The sequence below is a fragment of the Oryx dammah genome, unplaced genomic scaffold (assembly GCF_014754425.2).
Source record: "Oryx dammah isolate SB20612 unplaced genomic scaffold, SCBI_Odam_1.1 HiC_scaffold_11, whole genome shotgun sequence".
Lineage (NCBI taxonomy): Eukaryota > Metazoa > Chordata > Mammalia > Artiodactyla > Bovidae > Oryx > Oryx dammah.
The window spans coordinates 44,459,931-44,486,088 of NW_024070195.1; the positions used below are offsets into that span (position 1 = coordinate 44,459,931).

At 38.3% G+C, this 26,158-nt stretch overlaps 1 protein-coding gene across 6 annotated transcripts in view; it reads left to right on the top strand.

The window, feature by feature from the left end:
* LOC120869874 (muscular LMNA interacting protein) overlaps window positions 1–25,106 on the top strand; it is a 305,414-nt gene extending 280,308 nt beyond the window's left edge. For 2 of the 6 annotated variants that reach the window (XM_040249174.1, XM_040249178.1), the window contains 3 exons: window positions 12,567–12,620; window positions 13,290–13,346; window positions 24,790–25,106. In XM_040249174.1, coding sequence (XP_040105108.1) covers window positions 12,567–12,620; window positions 13,290–13,301 — 66 coding nt within the window. In that variant the 3' untranslated portion in view covers window positions 13,302–13,346; window positions 24,790–25,106. The remainder of the gene's footprint in view (window positions 1–12,566; window positions 12,621–13,289; window positions 13,347–24,789) is intronic. The other 4 variants (XM_040249177.1, XM_040249179.1, XM_040249175.1 and 1 more) reach the window with 3 other exon arrangements.
* The last annotated feature ends 1,052 nt before the right edge of the window (window positions 25,107–26,158 follow it).

The following is a 26,158-nucleotide window of genomic DNA, read 5'->3' on the forward strand; positions in this document are numbered from 1 at the left end:
GTTATAGGCTAAGAGAGCTGCTGTTTTCCTAAAACTGGCAAAAATTCACTGAGGTAGCCACAGCTACTGGAAAAAGTCACCTTGACTTTTGGAAGCAAAACCTCTTTTTATCCTCCCCATTAATAACGTCTGGTTGTGTTCTTTCTACATAATTAGAAATCCTTCTGTCTGAATAAACAAAGGTAATTTATTTTCTATCATTAGGAAGATAAACCGTGTTGCTCAATTCTAAAATTTCTCTGACAACTTTTGGAGTTAATGGGAATTGGATAACTATTAAGATTCTGTAGAAGAGAAAAGCTTTGAGGTGGGTGGAATAGGTGGAAAAGCTCTATAAACTCAAAATTGGTTTTTAATGTTTTGAGATTTTTCAGGAAACTAAAACCTGAGCCCTGTTGGCCTGTGCCAAATTGTCTTTCAAATGGATTAATTCGCATATATGTTCATAAAGAATATCCTGTTTAAAATGGCTAAAAGCAAATTAATTGGACTTTTAACATTAAAACAAAGAATGCCAATGAGTAGTTGGTGGTTCTGAAAAAGAAATATTAATCATAGTATTTTGCTAGATTCTCCACTAGAGGGCAGAAAGAACAACTCAACACTATAGAAGCCTAACGACAGGCTGGCATTTAAAACCAGAAGTGTGTGGTTATCTCATTGTCAGTTATCACTTAAAAATGTACTTAATATAGTCATAAGAAATTGACTTGTACATTTCTTTCAGGAAATGAGGAATAATCCGTTTATATCTCTCGCTCTCTCAACTCATGTGCTGATACCTAGCTGAAGGTTTTTATTATAACACTTTTAATAAAATCACCATGAAAATAATTTGCTGATTCAAAAGAGATGTGCAGTAGAAGGCAGGTTGGATGGAATTTTTAGCAAAGAAAAGTATATTTGGAGAAAGATTAATTTCACAACTCTTGTGAAATAACATACTGGCCCCTTAGAATTGATGAACCATGCTTCTATGTTATAGGCATTCATTTGCACCTTGTTCAGATGGAGGCACTAAGGAAAAATGGGCCCTCTGTGTTTCACAGCAATCAGCTGCCACCTGCCCCATCCCCATTGCTTGCTGTCTTAGACCAGTTTTCTTAGTAGTGGAGCCTGAGATAGGGGTTTGAAATTTGTGATCTGCTGAGGATGTGGTTCTCCAGAAAAACATCCTGTAAGGGAGAGTGTATATCATGATTGGGAAGGGCAGGGAGAAGACAAAGAATGATCTCAGACAGTCTAGCCATAGCCTAGTTCACAGGGAGAGTGCTATGGACCATAAATGGCAAGGTCATCCACCCTTGAGGCAAAGGAGCTGCCCTTTGATACCCCTCATCTGTCATCACTGGCTGTGGACCTCGGTGTGGGTAGAGGGTCAAGGAACTCAGTATTTGGACTCTCTTCTCAGCAGAGGGCAATGGTCTGTGGAAGGAGGCAGCTGTGGGCTCTGAAGTAAATGAAATTCCTGATGGAGGCATTTATCTTCATATTGAGTCTTTAAAATATATGTATTTTGTGTGTGTGTGTATATATATATATGTATATATATATATACATTCAATACATGTATATGTGTCTAAAAGAGAGTTAAATATGTATTTCTTAAAAGACATTTAAGAAAAAGAGCAGCATTAAAAGGTTAGATAAACAGCTATCTTATATATGAGATTGATCCCTATGAAATTGTATTATTCAACAATCCTTGACTTAGAAGAACGTTAGCTTTACCAGTTTCACATTGTTCAACCTAATTGTTGGTCTCATCCTTTAATTTGCTTTATTATCCTCTTATTTACTCCCTGTAACAAAAGCCGTATATGAAATATGGCATTTATACAATCAAGTAGTCTCATGTTGAAACTTCAGGGAAAAATTTTCCTGTATTGCTTCCTGTTGCTTAACGTGACCATTCTTTTACTAAAATTTGACCATAAACTTGTTTCTGATTGCTAAATTTGTTGAAGTTTACCCACGTATGACTGATTGAAGTACAACTAGACACTTGATTAACAGTTATCAAATAATGATGCTCATTTGCCCTTACATGGTCAAATAGAAATGTGATTCAGATAGAAATCTCTTTTGTGGAAGAAAGATATCTCAGTGGATTAGACTTTTCATCAGGTTATTTCAAAGTATTTATTTAGCTCCCACTGGACACCGAAACACTTTCTTAACTTTTGAGATATCCAAGCTGTGTGTAAGTTCACTCCCAAAGTATTACAAGTCAACCATTGGGACATTTTAAGACTTTGGGACTATAGGATTAGGAACGCGTGTTTCTGACAGTTCTGTTTTCTTGTTCAGTGTTTGTTTTTTAAATCAGTATATATTTTTTTTGTCCCTTACAAACGTTTTTTTCTTAAATTCCATTTCAAAGATAATAAGCTGTTCTTCTAGTTTTATTTTGGCTGATCTTGGACAGTAGATCTTTTCCTCCTTTCTTTCCAACTTTTATATGTCTTCTTTGTGTGTGTCTCTTATTAAGCAGCTATTCTCCCTCCTGATTTTTTATTTCAACATGAGAGACTTCTCTTTGTGTCTGAGATTATCTTATTACATGACATTAATTCTGTCATAGTATTTTACATATTTCATCACTATAATTTTGTGTCTCTTCTTCTCAGTTTTCCATCCAAAAGACATGAATTTAATTTATTAGTTTAGAATTTATCCATCCTACTTTGTCGTTATGATGTCCTTGGCTTGAAACTCACCTTCACTTTTATACACCCCTGTCAGTATCCATGTTTTATTTGTTCACGTGGCTCCTTTCATTGTCTTTCATCATGTGGATACCATTTAATTCTAGATCTCTATTTCTGGCACGTGGTGGTTATCATTTTTCTCTTTCTTCCATAGTTCTTTTGTGGCTTTTTAATGGCAATGATATACTTATTCAGGGTGTTTTACCTTTCTATATTTCTTGCTGCTTCCTTCTGTGTTTATTACTTGAGTCCTGGATGCAAGAAAGTTTCAAGGTAGGTCTTTATTTGGCAAATATTTTGAGGCCTTGTATGGCTGAGAATATATTTTATGCTTTTGTATTTATATGACATTTTAACACTGTCTCAAATGCTAGGTGATAAAAATCTTGGACAAAGTTGGTAGTATTTTTACCCTGACTTTCAAAAGATCGCATTCATGCTTTGAAATAGCTGAAACCTGAAAACATAACTAAACATAGATTTTTCCATGGGGTTCTTAGCAACTAGTAAATACTCCACCTATTTTATGATTTGATATTTAGATAAAGAACTATCAAAGAATGAAGTTGTGGTTCTAGCAGGAACATCGGAAAAGAAGACAGAATCTCTATAGGGGAGAGCTTAGATTACAACAAGGCTCAAGGATGCAAGGCTGTGGGAATCAGGAATGACTGCCAACTGAGACCAAGTTGCAGGGCCTGGCCGGATGACAGAGTTGGGGAGGGCTTGGTGTGGGGCAGGGAGCACGGGGGTACTGAAAGCTCAAAGGCCTATAGCAGATGTGATGAGTGTTAGGAGGTGCTGACATCATTCCTGAAAGGTGAGTTGAAAGAATGAACAGGGAGATGTGGAGATGGAGAACCAGAATCCAAGCTCAGGGAGGTGGGGCTGGCAGGTACCATGCGGGAGGCAGCTTTTTGCTTGACCTGTAGACTTACTGTCCTTAGCTCATCTGCCTCCCAGCCATTCACACATCAGCTCCCTCAAGGAGGAGGCTGGGAGCGTCATGTTAGGAGAGAGCAGAGAGGGGTCAGGTCAGGGCCTCTGGAGTGGACGGGGGCATGGATTGACCTCATCACAGTCATGCCTGTTCTTCCTCTTCAAAACCACTTCCAAATTTTTATGATATGCCAGTTGACATCTGTTGGCACACTCCTGGGTTCTGGGATAAATCCCTTGCAACTTGGGAATAGCTAGTTACAATTTAGGAATAGCTGGGGTGGAGCTAAGGCAGGGCAGGAATTGTGTGTCACATTGGAATAAAATGGCTAATACCCCTTCTAGTCTATAGAAGAGAGAGAACGGGGGAGAAAAATTCCACTAACATCATCTGTTGTGAAGGAGACATTTGGTTTATGATTGTACTAGAGTGAGTGTGAGATACTGAGAACAATGGAAAAGGGTGCTTTGCCTGTAGAACTAAGCAACTAATTGTGCCCCTTAAAGGATAGAGGAAATGAAAAAACAGCAAATATGCTTCCTTGTCAATTCCAATTTCAGGTTCCAGAATTTGAGTCCTAAAATATTGTTAGAAGGTAAATTTTGCTTCATTTCTATTCCAACCCGGGAGCTGTGCAGTGAAGAAAGCAAATGTGGTGGTTAATACCCTCTGGGGAGTAGTTTTTCAGTTGAGAAAGAAGCAATTTTAGATGAAAAATGTGAGTAAACACGGAGATGTGGTGTTTATCTTCAAAATAGGCTGAATGCATAGATGGAGAAAATACCACCTGCTGCCCTTTCGAAGGTGGTCTTTGGAGGAGAAGGGGATTCTAACTCATTTTGAGTCTGGGCCTCCTGGGGTCAAAGAGAGAAGTCCAAGAAGAAAAAAATAGCATAGTTGGGGAATCTTCAGCAATATCTCCAAAGATCTATCACAAAGATCAAAGCAGAAAATTCCTGTTTTCTTACTGGTGTTAGACTTACTGCTCTTTTAGATACCGATATAATGATATTAATGATCAGCACTTAATGGTGAGTTTCCTATAGGTTTATAAAACAAGTAACATACCAAATTCCAGCTCAGCATTTGGGCTTGCCTGGTGGCTCAGATGGTTAAGAATCCACCTGCAATGCAGGAGACCCAGGTTCGATCCCTGGGTTGGGAAGATTCCCTGGAGAAGGAAATGGCAATCCACTCCAGTATTCTTGCCTGCAAAATCCCAGGGACAGAGGAGCCTGGTGGGCTACAGTCCATGGGGTTGCAAAGAGTCAGACATGAGTGAGCGACTAACACTTTCACTTTCACATGAGGATACTCAGTGAAGCACTAAAGAATGCTGTGAAATTTCATAGTGTTTATGAAACTTTACACACAGAGCAAGTGGCACAACTGAGAACTGATATTAAGGATCCCAGGTAAGGTTCCACAGGGAGGTCATTTTTGCCCTCCCTGTAGGTATAACTTCTGCCTCAGCTATGGCTCAGTGCAGGAGATTCCAAAAAGGAAGAACTCTTTTCTTTTTTTCTCCTGAGACAGCATTTATCAATGAACACAATAATCCAAGGACAGAAGGAACTAGAAATCATTTAGTTAGCACTCAGAATTTAAAGATGAGAAAACTGAGGTCCCGAGACAAAGTGGTTTTCCCCAATTTACATCAGAAGTAAGTAGCATAGACAAATGTGTAAACTTTGGGGCATTGCCTGAAGTAGTCAATGCTATACCTTTAAATTCTAAAAATAAATATTCAAACTACTGAAATAGTTTAGTAATTAAAAAAAAATCCCAGGCTAATACTTCTGACATCTTTAAGATGTATGGATAGGAGTAGCATATTTCTGACTGTCATGAACAGCTGCATCCTCATAGCCTGTATCACGAACTGCTCTCATTAAGTACAAACTCAGATTTGTCCCAGGCAAAGTTAGATTTGTCCCAGGCATATTTTTTAAAATGCACAGAGTCTAATTTCCTTTTTTACAAAATGGAAGTATAATTGACTTATACAACAGTGTATTAGTTTCATATGTACAACAAAGTGATTCAGCCATATGTGTATATATATGTATATATATATAAATTATTTTCAGATTCTTTTCCCTCATAGATTATTACAAAATATTGAGAATAGTTTCCTGTGCTGTACATTAAGTCCTTGTTGTTTATCTATTTCATATATAGTGGTTTGTATCTGCTAATCCCATAGTCCTAATTCCCCTTTTCCCTTTGGTAACCATAAATTTGTTTTCTATGTCTGTGGATCCATTTTTATTTTGTATATAAATTCATTTCTATCGTTTTTTTTTTTTTAGATTTCACATATAAGCGATATAATATGATATTTTTGTTTCTGTACAGTTCTATGCAGTAATTTCTGTCTGGCTTACTTCACTTAGTATCATCATCTCTATGTCTATCCATGTTCCTGCAACCAAGCATAGAATCTTGAGCAGTACAATCAATCAGGTAGTGGTAGCATATTATAAGCCCTGTCCTCAAGCAGCTTGTAGTCTTTCTGGGCAATGAGACAGATTCCTATTTAACAGCCTTGATTTATTTAATGAGTATTTTCCATTTGGCTTCTGAAGTGGAGAGGACGCAGGCAAAATGCCTGCACAGTGATTCTCTAGCCTGGGTTCCCTGATTTTGTCACTCGTTTGGTCTATCCATTCTGATATTTCTCCCTGTTTTCCCATCAGCCTAGTGGTCAGTAATTTCTTTTTAGCTACTCATCCCATATGAATTCTGCCCCTCTTATCCCTATTAGGAGGATTATCCCATAGAATCTACAATGTAGATTTCAGCCTCTTGGGAAGAGATTCCTTCCTTCTAGACCAGATCCAATTTATCTGTGATGAACCCTCATAACAAGCTGAACTTGTCCTTCAAACACATTATTTTGTGTTTTTTTCTACTTAATCCTGATTATATAGTTAATATCTGCTTCTCCCATTGCACTGCAGTCTCCAAGAGGAGGGACAATGTCTATTCATTCACTAACATCCAGCAAAGTGTCAATAAAACCCTTGGTAGAAAAGTATTTAATTACACAACTTCTGTGTAACTTAATTGATTAAGAACTTTGAATATAGCTAATTTCAGTTGTCAATAGACAAATATTTGAAAAAACATTGATTCCATCAGTTCATACACAGATCTTTTCTGGGGTCTGGCTCCTCAACCTCTGGCATTGTTGGCCTCACCTGAGACCCGTTAGACATGCAGGCTCCTCCTCAGACCTGCTGCGTCAGAATTTGAAATTTATAGGACTTGTCCAGTGCTTCCTCAGTGCTGGGATATACTGTGAATCAGGGAATAAAATCTCGAATGTTTTGTTTGGCCAGGCAGACCCCCTAAGGGAGTGAAGTAAACCAGACTTTTAGGTATAAGCATGATCCTAGGTGATCTCTGGTCCTTGACCTTCCTCAGTGGGAATGGTGGGCACTGTGCTGCCTGGAGATTAGCTTCATCTAGCAAGAGCAGTGCTGTGCAGATCAGGATGCCTGAGGGCCTAGTGTTGCAGGCCCCTTGAGCAATTCAAGAGAAAAAGACACAAACCTGCAAGTAGAATCTGTTGACTCAGAGACTGATGACTAACTTCAGTTCTTTTTTAAAATTATTTTTCCCCTTTTTTAAAATTGAAGGATAGTTAATTTGCAATGTTACATTAGTTTCAGGTGTGCAGCAGTGTGATTTAATCATACATATATGTATATGGGCTTCCCCAGGTGTCTCAGTGGGTAAAGAATCTGTCTGTAATGCAGAAGACACAGAAGATGTGTGTTCGATTCCTGGGTTAGGAAGATCTCCCGGAGGCGCGCATGGCAACCCACTCCAGTATTCTTGCCAGGGGAATCCCAAGGACAGAGGAGCCTGGCGGGCTACAGTCCATCGGGCAACAAAGAGTCAGACATGACTGATGTGACTGAGCACACACGTGCATATATATCTATATATTCTTTTAAATTACAGGCTATTAATTATTTTATTATAGGCAAGATATTGGATATGGTTCCCTGTGCTATACAGTAGGTCTTTGTTGTTTATCTATTTTATGTTCAGTAGTGTGTGTCTGTTTATCCCAAACTCCCAATTTATCCCTCCCTCCCACCTTTCCCCTTTGGGGAGCACATGTTTGTTTTCTACGTCTGAGAGTCTATTTCTATTTTGTATATAAGTTCATTTATACCACTTTTTTTCAGATTCCACATATAAGAGATATCAGTATATTTGTCTTCCTCTGTCTGACGTAAGCTGAAGAATCGTGAGGGATTTAAGCAGAACACACAAGTGCCATGGAACTGGTTTTAGCATCCCTAGTTTGCAAAGTTTCTTACCAATGAGAAGACTTTGGGGAATGTAGTAAACAAGTCCAGTTCTTCACCAATGCAGAATTTCTATGAGTTTTGTAAATCAGAAAACACTCTTTCCTCTGTTTCCTTCCTTCCCTCTTTCATTACGAATTTATTTATTCAATATACATTCTGTGTCTCCTCTGCTGTGTGGCCTCTGTAGCAGGTCTAGTCACCCTAAAGGTGAACAGCATCAAATGGACACGACGTTCCGTGGTTCACAGTCTCACCATGACAACACTGTGTAGGTGCCCCTTCGGTAATTGTTATGTCTATTTTTGAGAGATGTTCTTAAGTTTACACTCTAGCTTGAGTGGTTCACAAATCTCGGGAGGAGACAGAAGTAGAGGGGATAGCTTCCTGAAGATGAATAGAGTGAAGAAAGTTTACAAGAGGATGTGGTTCAGCTAAAAAGCAATCCTGAGGAGTGAATTCTGAAAAGCAGGTGTAGCACCCTCGGCAATTTAAAAATGGGAACGTTTCTTGCCACACTTCCTCAGGTTCGTCATTTCTGGCAGGTGAGAAAAATCTGCTTCATCTTTGAGCTGGAGTGAGAGCTGTTTCATCAAAGCTAGCACTCTGGATGCCGTTCCTCAGGTAGATTAAGACTTAATAAAGTGATTTCACCACATTTGGCATAGTTCTTTTTCCTTCTCGCTGTAGGAGTCTCTCCAGTTGCTTGGAGGGGATTTTTATCTGTCTTTGTCACAGAAGTTAGCCCTGGAGATGCAGTGACATTTATGAGAAAGCCCCACACTGGTGACAAACACTCCACAAGGCTTTATATTTCTGTGGTGGCAGCTGTGATCAAGAGTGTAATAAAACTCAACTGAAGGTTTCATTCAAATACTGCTTGTTGATTAGCCCCCAGTGGTGAGTGAGCAAAGGTCTGATGAGTGTTATACAATATCTGGGACTGGAGTTTCCATCTGGGATGAAAGGATGTTTTGTCTCATTTCACCCGAGCTTTCTATTTCATTGATCTGTCTATGTTGAATAAAGGTCTGATGATAAAACTAATAACTTTTCAGGGTCTTTTTTTTTTTGAGACAAAATAGTAATTTGTTCTCCAGCACATTCACCACCAAGTAAATAGGCTGGGAGGACTCTTGCCATCCTCCTGTAACCACTAACTCTCTGGATAGCGTGTCACTCGTCTATTAATATATGGGATATATTTCAATGTTTTAGTGTCCTCATTCTCATTCTGACTATGAGAGGATGTACCTGCCATATTTGTTCTCCTCACGTGACATTTCCAGCTCTTAATGCTTTACAAAACCTCTGTATTCAGCATACATACCAACCTCAGCATGACAGTGAGTCCCCTACATGCAAAAGAGTTCTGTCCCGAGAGCGTGTTGTAAGTCCAGTTTGTTCAGAAGTTCAACACCGTTAGACTAGGGACCCAGCTAACACAATTGGCTATATAGTACTGTACTGTTGTAGGTTTATAATACTTTTCACCCAATAATAGTAAAAACAAACACACAAAACATTTTTAATCTTATAATACAATACCTTGAAAAGTACAGTAGTCTACGGTACAATAGCTGTGATACAGGGGCTGGCATCGAGTGAACAGGCTAGAAGAGCTGCTGACTGGGGGGTAGAGAAGGTGGGAGATGGTGGAGCTGCAGGGTCGGCAGCAGGAGAAGGGAGGCACACTGCAGTGCTACTCATGCCTGGCACGACTGGACATGCAAGCACATGCACAACAGCTTTGAAAGTTCGCAACTCAGAGGCTCGTATGTAGGAGGCTTACAGTATTTCCCTGGAACATTTTGTGATTTTTCTTCCCTAATCAACAAAATTTCAACATGTCGACCTGACGCTCCTTCACTCACCCTGGAGAGTAGAGGGGATCTAGGGTCACCCAGGGAAACTTGACTTCCTTCTATTCTCTAAGGTACTGCTTTCATTGTAAACCTTCTTCTTTATTCTCTTTCTCTCTGATTACCTGCAGGTCTTCCAACCCCTCCTCCCCCATCTGTATTCTGCTCTTTAGCCAGGGCGATGTCTTTTGACATGACAATCTGATCGCATGTGCCCCTGTCTCTCTTGGAGATTCAAGGACCTCTCACTGTTTAGAGAATGAAGCCCAGAATCCTCGTCTGACATCCAAGCTTCATTGTCTTGCGTCTCCTATGTGGAGACACCCATTGCCCCAGACACTCTGAACTGCTTCTGATCTCTGAGCTGTACGCTCTTGCCTTTAGCACCTGGCCTTCCCTTTTGCAGTGTGGCACACACCCCACTCCCTCCGTCTGTCTGCCCCCACAGCCCACTCCCAAGCGTCTTCCCAGCAGCGTGTTACCACTTTCCGCTGCTTTGAAAACGCCATCTCCAGAGACTGTCACCCAGACTCCAATCGTGACGCTGCCACTTACTAGCTCCAGACCTTGAAGAAGTCATCATCCCACCTCTTGGTGCTTTTGTTTCATTTGTGAAACAGGGTAAAATTAGTGCTCGCCTCACTAGATTGCTCTTAACACTATATAAGCAAATGAGCCAGTCTCCTCTGTCCATGGGATTCTCCAGGCAAGAATATTGGAGTGGGTTGCCATTTCCTTCTCCAAGGGATCTTCCTGACCCAGGGATCAAACACGGGTCTCCTGCATTGCAGGCAGATTCTTTACCTCTTGAGCCACCAGGGTAGCCTATATAAACACATACATATAATGAATTTGTCATGTGAGGAAACTATAAATTACTATGACTTACTCCATTAACAGTATCACAATTTATATGTTTTTAGTCACCTCAAGGATAATCAAAAACCAAACCTACTGAGTCCCAAGATCATAAATAGAAGAAAGCATTCCAAAGCCAAATATAAGTGATTTGGGGATTACCGGTTAATTAGAATCAGTCGTTTGCTGTTATTTTTTGTTGGTTAAGGTAGCTCATACATAGTTTTTGAAATTCCAGATTAAAATATATTTTAGGATTTAAATGAATGAATACCTATATTGAAAAATAAAATGTAAAATATCAGATATCAGATAATTAATTGCTTTTCCAATGTCAGTTGAATTGGGACAACATTTTCAAATTTCAGGATTTTTTTCCTATTGTATCTTAGGAGAATGGAGATTGATAATTTGTACAAACTCTGATGATTCATTTAATTACCATACCACTTAGCCTAGGTATGCTTAAGATTTTGCTGTCTCCAGGACTTAGGTTTGAATTTTGAAGGGGTACATAGTACCTGATCCTAAGCCAGGTTTAGGATCTCTGGGGACCCTGATCAACAGGAGAAAGCAAGTGCTTTCAGCTGAGTTTTGGAAAGCTGTTTGGATCTCTAGTTGGTTTGGGGCCAGATCACGTTTCCATTTAAAGTAATGATCTCAGGATTCTAGGAGCCCTGATGTTATGATACCCAGGGTATTTCACAGTTGGGACAGACAGAGTGGGATTTAATAAAGCTATAGCTTTAAATAAAATCAGGCTCCATTATTGAAAATGGGCTGGAACAGAGGGAAACTTCAGGAAACTCGAAGGAGATGGGACTTCCTTGGCCTCCCTGGCAGCCACTGGTGGTGTCCTCCTGGGGCCAAGGCTGCACTCCTGGGATCCTCCGAATTGCCTTGGAGCATCAGAAGCTGGTTACTGATCTGATGATTCACTGATCAAATCAGCATAAGATGAGAGTAAAGGGCAGACAATTATTTCCATAGCCTGGATTTAACCAGGATCATAGTAGAAGCTGGGACATTTCTGGGAAATCAAGTATCGTGGTTACTTTAAAGCTGGAATGAGGAGAGACAGTTAAAAAATAAAGGGGGTAAAGAGATCTATTATGAATGATTGCCTTCCCCTTGTCTATGTCACTCATTCTGTCTGCCTGTCTTTTTTGCTTGCATATCTATGACTTTCTTCTTTCCTAATAGGTTTAAGGATATGTATAGTGCTCAAAAAAACCATGCAATAATAAAAAAATTCCTATAAAAACCAAAGAACCTCCCTCTGTTAAGGTGCCACTATGTTGTAAACTGCATTATCTTAGTTGCATCTGGTAAGACTGCAGTGTTTATGAAGCCCTTGTGTTTTGAGATTCTTTATGTTTACAATAATGCAGTGTTTTACATGTCATATAGGCATTAACTATCTGCAGAGGCATCTGCATTGCTGGTCTGAACATGATTTGTCTGTTTTGCTTTGGAGCTGTTCAATTTGAGGGTTGTTGTGAGAAAATAGATTTAACTTCATTTCCTCTGATAACTGCCAGTGTATGGTAACAGTTCATTCATTCAATAAACATTTAATAACTATCTATGCTGTGTGCCAAGCACTGTTAAGAGTGTATGTAGGATGCAGAGAGAAAAAGGATGCGGTTTTAGGTTCTAAGGATTCACCATCTGCTAAAATTTTTTTCTATGTTAAGAATATCTTCCTTTGTTTTTAGTAACAATCAAATCTTAGTGTTTACACTTGGTAGAATCTACTATGATCAGCAATAATATACTTGCATCATCATTTAACTGCCAACTTAAATTTAAACTTTTATCTCTCCTTACCTCTATCTCTGATCACATCCTGGGCGTCTTTTCTGTGAAGCTGAGTCATCCAATGATGGCTATTCCGGAACACGAAACCCTTGATTCCAAAGAGGTAAATGTAGAATATAATTGAACATCCACTTATCCATCTCCATGTAATATTGGATTGTAGAAGTAAGCCGATCTTCTATTAAAAATTAATAAAATCTGTTTTATTTTAAAGAAAGAATGAACTGGCCTACTCTGTGTTGTTCAGAAGCATCTGATAGTCAAGGAGTAAATTCTTGCTTCTCAGTGTGGAAGGTGGTACTAGAGGTGCCCATGTTGTAGCACTTTGATCACAAACTACTTCTATCTCATCTATTTTTGTGATGTTTCTCTCTGGATTCATTATGTGAAGCCACTGTTGTTTTCTTTTTCTAGAAGGCCAGTGAATGTCCCATAATATTTATAAGTGTCTTCTGAGTCAGAGATCCCAGGACTATCTGGTAGCTCAGTTTTCCAGCCCCCAAGTGAATTTTGCACATGGTGGGTAGCATACAGGCAAAAGTGTGCCATCTCAAATATAGCTCTAAACTTCATTCAAATATTGAGCCACTTTCACATTTTGAGCTGACAGAGAAAAGTAAATGAAAAGACCTTTCTTATTTTTAAAAAATGCTATACCAAAGGGGCAAGAAAAAATTCTATAAAAAAGTAAAAAAAATAAATTATATAATAAAAAAAATTGAACTTTTTGTCGAGCAATAATTGAGCATTGTTTTCTTCTATATCCCTTTAGGCAAAGTGGTAAAGGTGAGGGGAAAAAGTACTTTTTAAAGGACTTGTCTTTATGAAGGTAAAAAGTGAATTCATTCATTCATTCTAGATACCCTTGCAAATTAGTCATGCTCAATTTTGTAGCCTCCAAGTTAAAAAAATATATATAATACAATAATACAAAGGAGAGATAAAAATAATAAAATTCCAAATAAAATTATAAATGAAATCTGAATTTTTCCCCAAAGTATATTTTCCACAATTTGGGGCATATTTCATAAAAAATAATGTCCCAATTTATGCAAATTTTGAAATTTCTAATATAGAGTATTGATGTGTCCCTCTGCTATAACCTTAGTTATTAAAATATAATGGCATGCTCTGAATAGGCATGGATTTGTATCCTTGACCATATCTCTGATGTTTTTTAGAACCAGGATTATTGGTGTAATGGGAAAATTTTGATACATGTAGCCAACTTGTATTGCTGAACAATTTTAGCAGTTCTTCTAATCAGAAGCCTGTTGATATCTGTGTACACATGCCAGCATTAAGAATGATTATAATTACCAATTTATTGAGAGTTTACTCTATGTTAACATGCTATGCACTTTAGATACATTGTTTTACTTAATCTTCAAAAAACATTGTAAGTTGAGTATTACTTTTCCCGTTTTACAGAGGAGGAAACTGGGGCCGAAGGGTATCCATTTATTGATCATCTATATGTCATCTGATATTACATACATGGAATCTACAGTATGATACAAATGAACTTCTTTACAAAACAGACACACTCATCAATATAGAAAATCACAAAGTTAATAAGGGAAAAAAGAGAGGAGGGTAAATTGGGAGGTGTGGGTTAACAGATACACACCACTTTGTATAAAATAGGTAAACAAGGACCTACTGTATAGCACAGGGAACTATATTCAGTATCTTGTAATAACCTATAATGGAAAAGAATCTGAAAAAGAATGTATATTATATATACATAAATATATATACATATGTTCTTTTTCAGATTCTTTTCCATTAGGGGTTATATATATTATATATAATATATTAATATTATATGTATAACTGAATCACTTTGCTGCACGCCAGAAACTAACATAAAATTGTAAATCAAACTACATTTCAATAAAAATAAATATCAAACTAAAAAAAAGAAATGTTTTTGATAATTAAACTACCATTTTAGGCATCCATGTGCAGGATTTTACTTAGTTACAGTGGCACATGTGGGAGTGATTTAATAACTTTAGACAATTTCTTATGATGTGTGATCAACAGTAATATTTACCTGTGCACTTTTCCCAAATCTTCTTTTTGGTATTATTTACCCTCAAAGCACCAAACAAGAAAACTACTTGTTTTTATAAAGCAATTCTGGTCTTATGACCATATGGTCTAGAGAGTAAAGTGTGCTAGTTACCAACCCAGTACAAACACTCATGGAAGGACCTTGATCAAACCTCAAAATTTTCTTCTTGGTTTTTTCTCATTTCCTAAAAACAGCAGCCTGCCTTTTGGACTACCAGATTGCTGTTTCTGTTGCTTGATCCTGCTATTTGTAGGCACTAGTTTTTCAAATTAGTTCAGGAATTCAGTTAAAAACAACCTTAGATTTACTTGATTTAATTTGATCATTATTTTTATAAGCCATATACTTTATAAAGTCCATTTGAAAGGGCTTCCCTTGTGGCTCAGCTAGTAACAAATCTGCCTGAAATGTGGGATTTAATTTGATCATTATTTTTATAAGTCCTATGTTTTATAAAGTCCATTTACAAAGAGCTAACTCAAAACAGTTCAGCTGCTCATCTGGGACAGTGGTTCTTAGCTCTGGCTCAGCGTTAAAATCTCCTGGGACTTTTTTTTCAGCCATGCCCAGTGGCTTGTGGAATCTTAGTTCTCCAACCAGGGATCTAACCTGTGGCCTATGAACTGGGAGTAGAGTCTTAACTACTGGACCACCAAGGAAGTCCTCTCCTAGGACTTTTTAAAGCCCAAAGAGTGCACTTCCACTAGGAAAATGGAATCAAGAATCTCTGCTGCTGCTGCTGCTAAGTCACTTCAGTCATGTCCGACTCTGTGCGAGCCCACAGACGGCAGCCCACCAGGCTTCCCCTTCCCTGGAATTCTTCAGGCAAGAACACTGGAGTGGGTCAAGAATCTCTAGAGGTGGGTCAAGAATCTCTAGAGGTGGGCAAAGGCAGGTTTAAAATCTCTGCTGGTGATTAACATGTACAACCGGAGTTGAGAGCCTCAGATTCTAGCTCCTTCATTGTCATCTAGAAAAGCCAATCAAGTCAATCTTGGAAACAAAAATTTGAAAGTAAAAGCAAAAGAATCATAAAAAAATGTTGCTTTAGGGAATGCTTTGCATTAATAAAGATTTGGGTCACAAAGTCTTCCTGTCTACTGTCATAAAAGTTTAGCCTATACTGTAACCTATGGTAGGTTACATTTGAGAGATCTGTTCTACATTGAGATTCACTGTTACTGAGTTAATAAAACCAAATATTTTCTTTTTCCTTTGACATTCTACACAAGGTTTGGAAAATACTTAGACTGGGGTTGGGCATAACATCTGATGTGAACTAAGTCCAGAGGCTTTTGTTGTTGTTCAGTTGCTAAGTTGCGTCTGAGGAAGAAGAAGGTGAGATCCCTAAATAATGGGTTTAACCGTTGTGATCAGCTGGCTGATCAGTTTTCGAAGAAGGTCACTTGCATAGATTTCTTTTTCTTTTGAGTATGCTTGCATTTATTTTTTTAAAGTAATTTTATTGAAATACAGTTGATTAACAGTATTGTATTAACTTAAGCTCTACAGCAAAGTGATTCAGTCATACATATATAGATTCTTTTTCATATTCTTTTCCATTATGATTTATCAAAGGATATTGAATGAAGTTCCCTGTGCCATACAGTAGGACTTTGTTATTTATCCATCCTATATATAGTAGTTTGCATCTGCTAATCCCAAACTCCCAATCTTTCTCCCCTTTTCTGCCACTTCCACTGCAACCACAAGCCTGTTCTCTATATCCATTTCTGTTTTGTAGATATGTTCAATTGTGGTATATTTTAGATTCCACATATAAGAGATATCACATGGTATATGCCTTTCTGTTTCTGACTTATTTCTCTTATTATGATAGTCTCTAGGTCCACCCATGTTGCCGTAAATGACATTATTTAATTATTTTATATGGCTTAGTAGTATTCCACATATATATGTGTATATGTGTATATGTGTATGTGTGTATATATATGTATATAGGTGTATGTGTGTATATATGTATATATGTGTATATATATATGTATATGTGTGTGTATATATATATGTATGTAGTTGTGTATACATATATATATATATGTGTATACACATGTCACATCTTTTTTATCCACTCATCTGTTGATGAACATTTAGGTTATTTCCATGTCTTGCCTATTGTAAATAATGCAGCTATGAACACAGGGACTCAAGTATCTTTTTGAATTAGTTTTGTCTGGATAGATGTCCAGGAGTGGAATTACTGGATTCTATGACAACTCTGTTTTTGTTTTTTTTTGAGGAACCTTTACAATATTTTCCATAGTGGCTTTACCAATTTACATTCCCACCAACAATTGTTGACACCAATGCAGTTATCTCCTAGTAGGTGAACATATAACACCATCTCATTTAGAGCAGACTCTCTGCCTGAGATAAATGCTTTCCGGTTATAGTTACTTAGAAAAAATTAATTTCCATTAACAGTCATCATCATTTCTGATTGTATTCCTCATGTCTGGTGAATTCAGCTACTCAGATCCACAACCAGTCCAGATAGCTCACTTCTCTCTCTACAAGTTTAAATGTGAAAGTCAGGCTGGGAATGAGATATAACCGACCTGCCAGTCTTCACATCACCTGCTACCTGCGGTTCTAGGCCTATTTCATTCTTAATTTGAGGGTCAATTGATTTCCAAGAACATGATTGAATATGCATTTGGTTCTGACCTTTCAGATCCATTTGTTATTAACACAACTGGAGAGCTAATCAGTCACTACTTGCTCATAAAACACATACTAGGCAAATTCTTCTCCTGTGTTCTTATTCCTTCTCTTTGCAGATTTTTGATAAATACTTGACTTGGCAAGATAACAATTCTGCTGGCAAGGTGACCGTCTAGGATCGATTTGCTGCCGTGGTGTATAGAAGATTTTGTGTTCATTTTATTTTTAATTCCAGAACCTCCATTGATGTCTCAAGTTCTAATTTTATGGGACAAGTGTCTCATCCCTTTATCTTTATTCTCCAGAGGAGAACACAGAAAAGAGAAAAATAAGTTATTTGTCCATGGAAGCCACTCTCATTTTTTTGTTTGATTCAAGGGTAAAAATGGAATTATCAATAGGAATGGGCCCACTCTGTTCCTTGCAAGCAATTTCCCATAAATATTATTTATCAAAATCAAACTTTGATACATCTTGGATTGCAGTGTTCAAGGTTGTAACCTTATAGAAGTACTTGGTATCTGTATATTTGTAACTAGTGATGAAAGAAGATTCATATGTTTTGACTGAAAACTGGTTGGAGGTCCAGGTCACCTCATATGAATACCTGAGTAGATCCCTACTTTGCCCAGGCATCCAGGTGGGCAAGAGAAAATAGAAAGAAACATATCTGACCACCAGATTTGCAGCAGTGAACCCTATCAACATGACCTTTCTGTGTTGAAAGCCTACAGCCTGTGCTGAGGAAATAAAATTAAAATAAATAGTTTTTACCAACCCAAGAGTCCTCCTCACAAAGGTAGTAGAGAAGAAAAAGCACTTTTATTATTGACTAAGCATTCAACCAGAATATGATGTCTATGACAAGCACCAAAAGATCACAAAGACGGAAGATATCTCACCCTTCATATAGCCAAGTAGGTTTAACCCATTATATATATATTCTCAAGATAAACAATAATTTGATTTACCCTCAGATAAGAGGACTTGAGAAATAGTGTTTATTCCACTTAGCTCATTCTAAATCACCTGGTCATTGGGAGCACCACCTGTGTTAGTTCATTGACTTTATACAAAGGAAAAAGAAACTTCTCCTATCTTTATGACAGGAGCTATTTTTACAACTTTGGGCCAGGTGTCAACTAAAGTTAGACTCCCATCCTTCCTGAGAACCTAGGAGAAACTTAGAGATAAGGCTTCTTCTATTTCCTTTAGATGTTTACCTTTAAGGAAGATGGTTGTCAAGTCCTGGAGGCTTTTCTGAGTCTTAAAACTGATAAGATGCTCATCTAGGTTTCACAAGGATTTATCTCCATTTCCAAGGGAGGAGACAAGTTTTCGGAAACAAATGTGCTCTAAGAACAAGGGAGGGAAATTTCTTCCTTTACTTTCAGCAAGGGTAATTAAGCCTCTCAAACATTTTTATCTGTCCTTACACCTGGCTGATACAAAGTAGTACCAGAATCTGAGAGTCTGATTCTAAAGTGGCCACTAAAGAGAAACAAGTCACATTGATTTTTCTTTTCTCGCGACTCAGTTGTAAATATAGGAGAGGTGAAGGTTTGACAATTTGGGGATTTTCCCTTCAAAGTCATTTCAATAGATTCATGTTGGGTTTTACATTGTAATGAATCATGGTAAAAGGCTGAGCAGAAGTCAGAAAGTAGAAGGACTGACCTTCTTGTGGGCACTTGCTTTTCAAGATAAACAAAACAAAATAATAGAATCAGGGTTAATAACTATTCAGGGCTCAGGTCACCAGATATTAAAATTTTTGACTCCAAATTCAACATTGTCTTTCCTAGAATCTGTTAGACCTGCATTCTCCACCTACCAACCTATCCACATAGGACCTTAGCTGCTGAATATTTTGTCACTTCTGTCTTATGGATAATAAATTCTGATGCTAGATCTTGTATTTTTACACCAACTTTAGTAGTTATGCAAATGTCCAAAATATATTTTAAATTTTTCAGAAAAAATTAATATGTAACTTAATAAATTATTAGATACATTTTCTGGAAATGACAATTTGCTTTGTATACCTGAAGTCTGGCTTCATCTTTACAAGAAGACATGTGTAGATCATTCTCTTTCATTTGACAGATAAAATTGTTCAGAGTTGGTTATATATTGAAAGGGAAGGAAAAATCAATTTACACAGCACATTCTTTAAGAAAGTGCTTTCTGTCACACTGGCTTAAAGTTTCACAACACTGCATCACTTATTACCTAAAGTTAACTTTAAACAAAACCAATTTTGGAATGTGACTCTTTTCAAAAGTGCAAATTTCTAAATATCTTATGGTCTTTCTTGTATATATTTTCTTATCCAAAATAACTTTGTTATTCAGCTGGTGACAGGATATAATACTGAGCCTTCACTGCTGGGAACTAGCCTGAAAATAATAATTTATTTATTTTATTAATGATTTACATATTTCTTAAATGTAGACATTTGTTTTTCCTGAGTAATTCAGCTCCTTACTGTATTGAGATTGGCAAAGAAAATAGAAAAGTCACAAAAGGTATAAAATTTTGACTCAACCTGTCATAACATCATGTCATTTCAAACCAACTGCTGAATGGTGATGGTAAACACGACTTTGACCTTTCAGTGGGTTCAGAGGAGATAAGAAATGGTGGTCAGTTTGCCAGCCTGGTGTCAGGGCATGAGATGCCTAGTCCTCTGATATCTGATCTAATTATTTCTATAATTATAACATCTTACATTTGAAAGAGAATTGAGGGGGCCTTTTGTCCAATATTTAATTGAATTTTATAATCTCATATGTCCTTAAATTCTCTGTTGAAACTCTTCTGGGGCAGAGTTTACCATTTACAAGTCAAATATGTTATATGCTTTAATATGGATGAAACAAACTAATGACTATATGACCAACAAAAACAGGAAACATTGAACAAATAAGTATTTAACTACTAATACTGTGTTCTTGGGCATGGTATTTAATCTTTTAGCGCCTCAATTTCATTCTCTGTAAAGTTATGGTGAAGATTTACATTCCTGTGTGTAAAGTGCTTAGTATATAAAATACATAGCCCTTCATAAGAGTTAGTCAAAGATGATGATTTCTTTAAATATCTCATAAAAGTAGCTACCAAATGTTGCTGCTGCTGTGCTTAGTCGCTCAGTCATGTCCAACTCTTTGTGACCCCATAGACTGTAGCCCGCCAGACTCCTCTGTCCATGGGATTCTCCAGGCAAGAATACTGGAGTGGGTAGCCTATCCCTTCTCCAGGGGAACTTCCAGACCTAGGAATCGAACCAGGGTCTCCTGCATTGTAGGCGGATTCTTTACCATCTGAGCTACCCAGGAAGCCCACCAACTGTTGCTACTCTCAGGAAAATAAAAAAACATGCTCATTTTTATTTGTTAGAAGGAAAAAGGAGGCAATGTCATTGAGGCATTTTCCTCTTTTTATTCTAAAACTTCAGAGAATTCAAATGTTGAAAACTACAACTCATTTATTTCATGACTATTGATTTTCTGTGGCCAGAACAAATCAGTGCAGGAGTACAGCTACCTCTTGTTTTTAGCAACTTTTCCTCCACCTCCTCCTAATCTGGCAAAGGAAGGCTCTCCTCCGTGACTCAGGGCATGTCCTGTTTCTCTGTCTGGCTCAGCCACTTGGCTTTGCTACTTGCAGTTTTCCTGTCTGCTTCCCTCATGCCTTGCACGTCCCCCATACCCCAGTGGAGTGGCTCTGAGCCACAGCTCTCTCAGACCATGGCTTCTTCACCCCTTGGTCTGGCTCAGGACAAAAAACCAACCAATAGAACAAACAAAAACACTGAATTTATTTGTAAACAGAAACAGAGTCACAGATGCAGAAAATAAGCCTGTGGTTACTGGCGGGAAATGGGGCAGAGGGAGGGATAAATTGGATGGTTGGTATTGATGTATAAACACTGCTATATATAAAATAATCAATGAGGTCCTACTACAGCACAGAGAACTGTATTCCTTTCCCTATGATAGATATACACTGCTGCTGCTGCTGCTGCTAAGTCGCTTCAGTCGTGTCCGACTCTGTGTGACCCCATAGACGGCAGCCCATCAGGCTCCCCTGTCCCTGGGATTCTCCAGGCAGGAACACTGGAGTGGGTTGCCATTTCCCTCTCCAACGCATGAAAGTGAAAAGTGAAAGTGAAGTTGCTCAGTCACGTCTGACTCCCAGCAACCCCATGGACTGCAGCCCACCAGGCTCCTCCATCCATGGGATTTTCCAGGCAAGAGTACTGGAGTGGGGTGCCATTGCCTTCTCCTAGATACACACTACTATGTATAAAATAGATAACTAATAAGAGCCTACTGTATAGCACAGGTAACTATACCCAGCATTCTATAATGGCCTATATGGGAAAAGAATCTAAATAAGACTAGATGAATATAAATGTGTAACTGAATCACTTTGCTGTGCACCTGAAACTAATATGGCATTGTAAATCAACCATACTCCCACCTCCCCCCCCCCAAAAAAAAATCAAACAAAAACAACAAAACACTAAAGAGTTGCCTGCAGAAGAGAAAAAGACCTCCCTCAATTTTCACTAGCTTTTTTCGAATGTTCCATTGATAGCCATCCATTGGCACTTGCAAATATATAGTTATGGTCTTTCTTTTCAATTCATTTATCACATTGCTCTATTAGAGTACAGTTTTAGAACTAAATTTCTCTTTTGTCCTCCTGATATTTCCTTTTATACTTCTTTCTAGACTGGTATAATCTACTAATACTGATCTCCACTCAGTTAAGTTTACCTTATCTGATCCAGACCAAGTAATCTTATCAAACAGAGATTGAAGGATAAAGAAATCAGTGGAACCACCCCCATACTCCATAGCAGCCTTGGGAAGCCAATGGAATTAATATGTGAAAAAAAGGCAAGAGATTCATTTGCTGCCTCCTGCTTTTTTAATATCCCATTTTGAAAATCCAATCCCAATTCACTTTACCTTCTCTGTGATTTAGAGGCTACATTTTAGGGAATGATGTATTTAACACTGAAGAAAAAGTTGGCAGCAGCCAAGTCATTGAAGGATGAGGGTTGTGGGTGGAATATGGCAGGGCTGTTCCTCAAGGTGGCACCAGCCCCTCAAAGCCATTGTCACCTCTTGCAGGAGGTCAGAACTGCTGTGCTAACCTCTGGAGAGACCTGGGTCTGATTTGAAGGTACCACTGGGTGTCTTTATCCTACCATTAATTGTATAACAACAACAACAACAACAAAAACAGCTACCGAGAAAAACAACAAACAGAAACTTCCTACTCCAAATCATTTTTATATGAAATGCTATACCTGAATATGAATGAGCATGTTTTTTAAAATTCTGTCTCCAGATTGGAAAAGAAGTAAAACTCTCACTGTTTGCAGATGACATGATCCTCTACATAGAAAGCCCTAAAGACTCCACCAGAAAATTACTAGAGCTAATTAATGAATATAGTAAAGTTGCAGGATATAAAATCAACACACAGAAATCCCTTGCATTCCTATACACTAATAATGAGAAAATAGAAAGAGAAATTAAGGAAACAATTCCATTCACCATTGCATCAAAAAGAATAAAATACTTAGGAATATATCTACTAAAGAAACTAAAGACCTATATATAAAAAACTATAAAACACTGGTGAAAGAAATCAAAGAGGACACTAATAGATGGAGAAATATACCATGTTCAGGGATCGGAAGAATCAATATAGTGAAAATGAGTATACTACCCAAAGCAACCTACAGATTCAATGCAGTCCTTATCAAGCTACCAAGGGTATTTTTCACAGAGCTAGAACAAATAATTTCACAATTTGTATGGAAATACAAAAAACCTTGAACAGCCAAAGCAATCTTGAGAAAGAAGAATGGAAGTGGAGGAATCAACTTGCCTGACTTCAGGCTCTACTACAAAGCCACAGTCATCAAGACAGCATGGTACTGGCACAAAGACAGAAATATAGATCAATGGAACAAAATAGAAAGCTCAGAGGTAAATCCATGCACCTGTAGACACCTTATCTTTGACAAAGGAGGCAAGAATATACAATGGATTAAAGACAATCTCTTTAACAAGTGGTGCTGGGAAAACTGGTCAACCACTTGTAAAAGACTAGAACACTTTCTAACAGCATACACAAAAATAAACTCAAAATGGATTAAAGATCTAAATATAAGACCAGAAACTATAAAACTCCTAGAGGAGAACATAGGCAAAACACTCTCTGACATACATCACAGCAGGATCCTCTATGACCCACCTCCCAGAATACTGGAAATAAAAGCAAAACTAAACAAATGGGACCTAATTAAACTTAAAAGCTTCTGCACAATGAAGGAAACTATAAGCAAGGTGAAAAGACAGCCTTCTGAATATGAGAAAATAATAGCAAATGAAGCAACTGACAAACAACTAATCTCAAAAATATACAAGCAACTCCTGCAGCTCAATTCCAGAAAAATAAATGACCCAATCAAAAAATGGGCCAAAGAAATAAACAGAGAGTTCTCCAAAGAAGACATACAGATGGCTAACAAACACATGAAAAGATGCTCAACATCACTCATTATCAGAGAAATGCAAATCAAAACCACAATGAGGTACCATTTCACGCCAGGCAGAATGGCTGCGATCCAAAAGTCTACAAGCAATAAATGCTGGAGAGAGTGTGGAGAAAAAGGAACCCTCTTACACTGTTGGTGGGAATGCAAACTAGTACAGTCACTATGGAGAGCAGTGTGGAGATTCCTTAAAAAACTGGAGATAGAACTGCCATATGACCCAGCAATCCCACTGCTGGGCATACACACCAAGGAAACCAGAATTGAGAGACATGTGTACCGCAATGTTCATCACAGCACTGTTTATAATAGCCAGGACATGGAAGCAACCTAGATGTCCATCAGCAGATGAATGGATAAGAAAGCTGTGGTACATATACACAATGGAGTATTACTCAGCCATTAAAAAGAATACATTTGAATCAGTTCTAATGAGGTGGAAGAAACTGGAGCCTATTATACAGCGTGAAGTAAGCCAGAAAGAAAAAACACCAATACAGTATACTAACTCATATATATTGAATTTAGAAAGATGGTAACGATAACGCTGTATGCGAGACAGCAAAAGAGACACAGATGTATAGAACAGTATTTTGGACTCTGTGGGAGAGGGAGAGGGTGGGATGGTTTGGGAGAATGGCATTGGAACATGTATAATATCATATATGAAGTGAGTCACCAGTCCAGGTTCGATGCATGATACTGGATGCTTGGGGCTGTTGCACTGAGACGACCCAGAGGTATGGTATGGGGAGGGAGGAGGGAGGGGGGTTCAGAATGGGGAACACTTGTATACCTGTGGTGGATTCATGTTGATGTATGGCAAAACCAATATTGTAAAGTAATTAACCTCCAATTAAAATAAATAAATATATATTTTAAAAAATGCTGTCTCCATTAACCTGACTATTGTTTCCTCTTATTTTGCAGCAATGAAGATGGAGCAGAAGTGAACACTCAGGCTGGACTGAAGTTTTTGGAACGCTGGTGCTAATCACTTGCTAGATTTAACTTTTATCACTCTTAATTCAGTCTTAGTGTTTTCCTTATGAGCTGCAGTGAAACTAAAAAAGTTCCTTGCAGGCATATAACATGGCAGTAGTCACTAACACCCTGCTTAGAAGAGATTTACCTACAGTTTCTCCCACCACTGTTAGAGCCTTGAATGCCTTCTATTAAGCTGACAGCAATACTAACATGCCCCTCTGTTTAGCAGGCAAATAAAAAAGAAACATGGGGAAACATAAGGATGGGCCTGATGATTTTTCAACTCCAGTTTTATTTTATGCATATGTTACTATCTGAATCAGGTTAAATTTCCCTACTGCTTAATTATTTTTACATATTAAAAAAAAAAAAGTAACTTTTTGAACAGGAGTCCCTGCCTGCTTGCAGGGCTTCATTGGGAAACTCTTGAAGGTGTGAAACCTGGTATTGACACAAAACACACGCTATTTTTCTGCCCTGTTTGGCTTCAGCGCTTCCTGGGATGTGCAGACAGTCAAGTGTAGGTCGTGTTGTTGAGCTGTTTCCTACATTACTGTTTCTCTGACTGTCACCACGGGATTCTTGCAAAGGCTGCTTCAGAGTTAGTTTGTACCCATCATCTTGGGAGCAGCCAAGACCGGAAAGCAAACCACCCTGATGCAGACAGTCCCAGGAGCCCCCCACTCTAGCATACCTAGTGCCCGCTGTATTGGCCGCATTCCCTTTCTTTCCTAGCTGCCACCCCCAGCTTCCAGTTCTCACCTTCTCGAAGTGGTTGCCTTTGTCTTGTCTGCCCAGTTGGGGCAATACACCAATGAAGAATCCACCATGGTTCTGGACATCAAGCCCCTGGTAGCAGAGGACTCGGTAGACACTATGTACTCTCATGCCCAACTCACGTTCTCCTTGGAGCCACCGCACCCTCAGACCATTGCTCCATCACCCTCATCATCCTGCCCAGGGCAAAGCAAGGAGAGTTGCCACAGAACAGTTGGCCTCCTCATCCTCCACGTACCATTTTGGATGGCTCCATTGTTGTATTGCAGCAATAAAGATTGAGCAGACGTGAAGAAAAACATCCTGTATTTCCAGGTGCCAACTGTATTTCCAGCTGGTGCCTGGAAATACAAAGTCCTCATCATCTCCTTCATTAGTGGGTGAGGAGAAGTGGAGGCCTAGTAATGCTTTCTGCTCATTTCTTCTCCCCCAAACACTACTTCTCTACCTGCTAGACTGTGTGAGGCATCATTTCAGATTATTGATCATCATCTCTAGTATTCACTGTGTTCTGATCATGTGTCCGGCACCATGA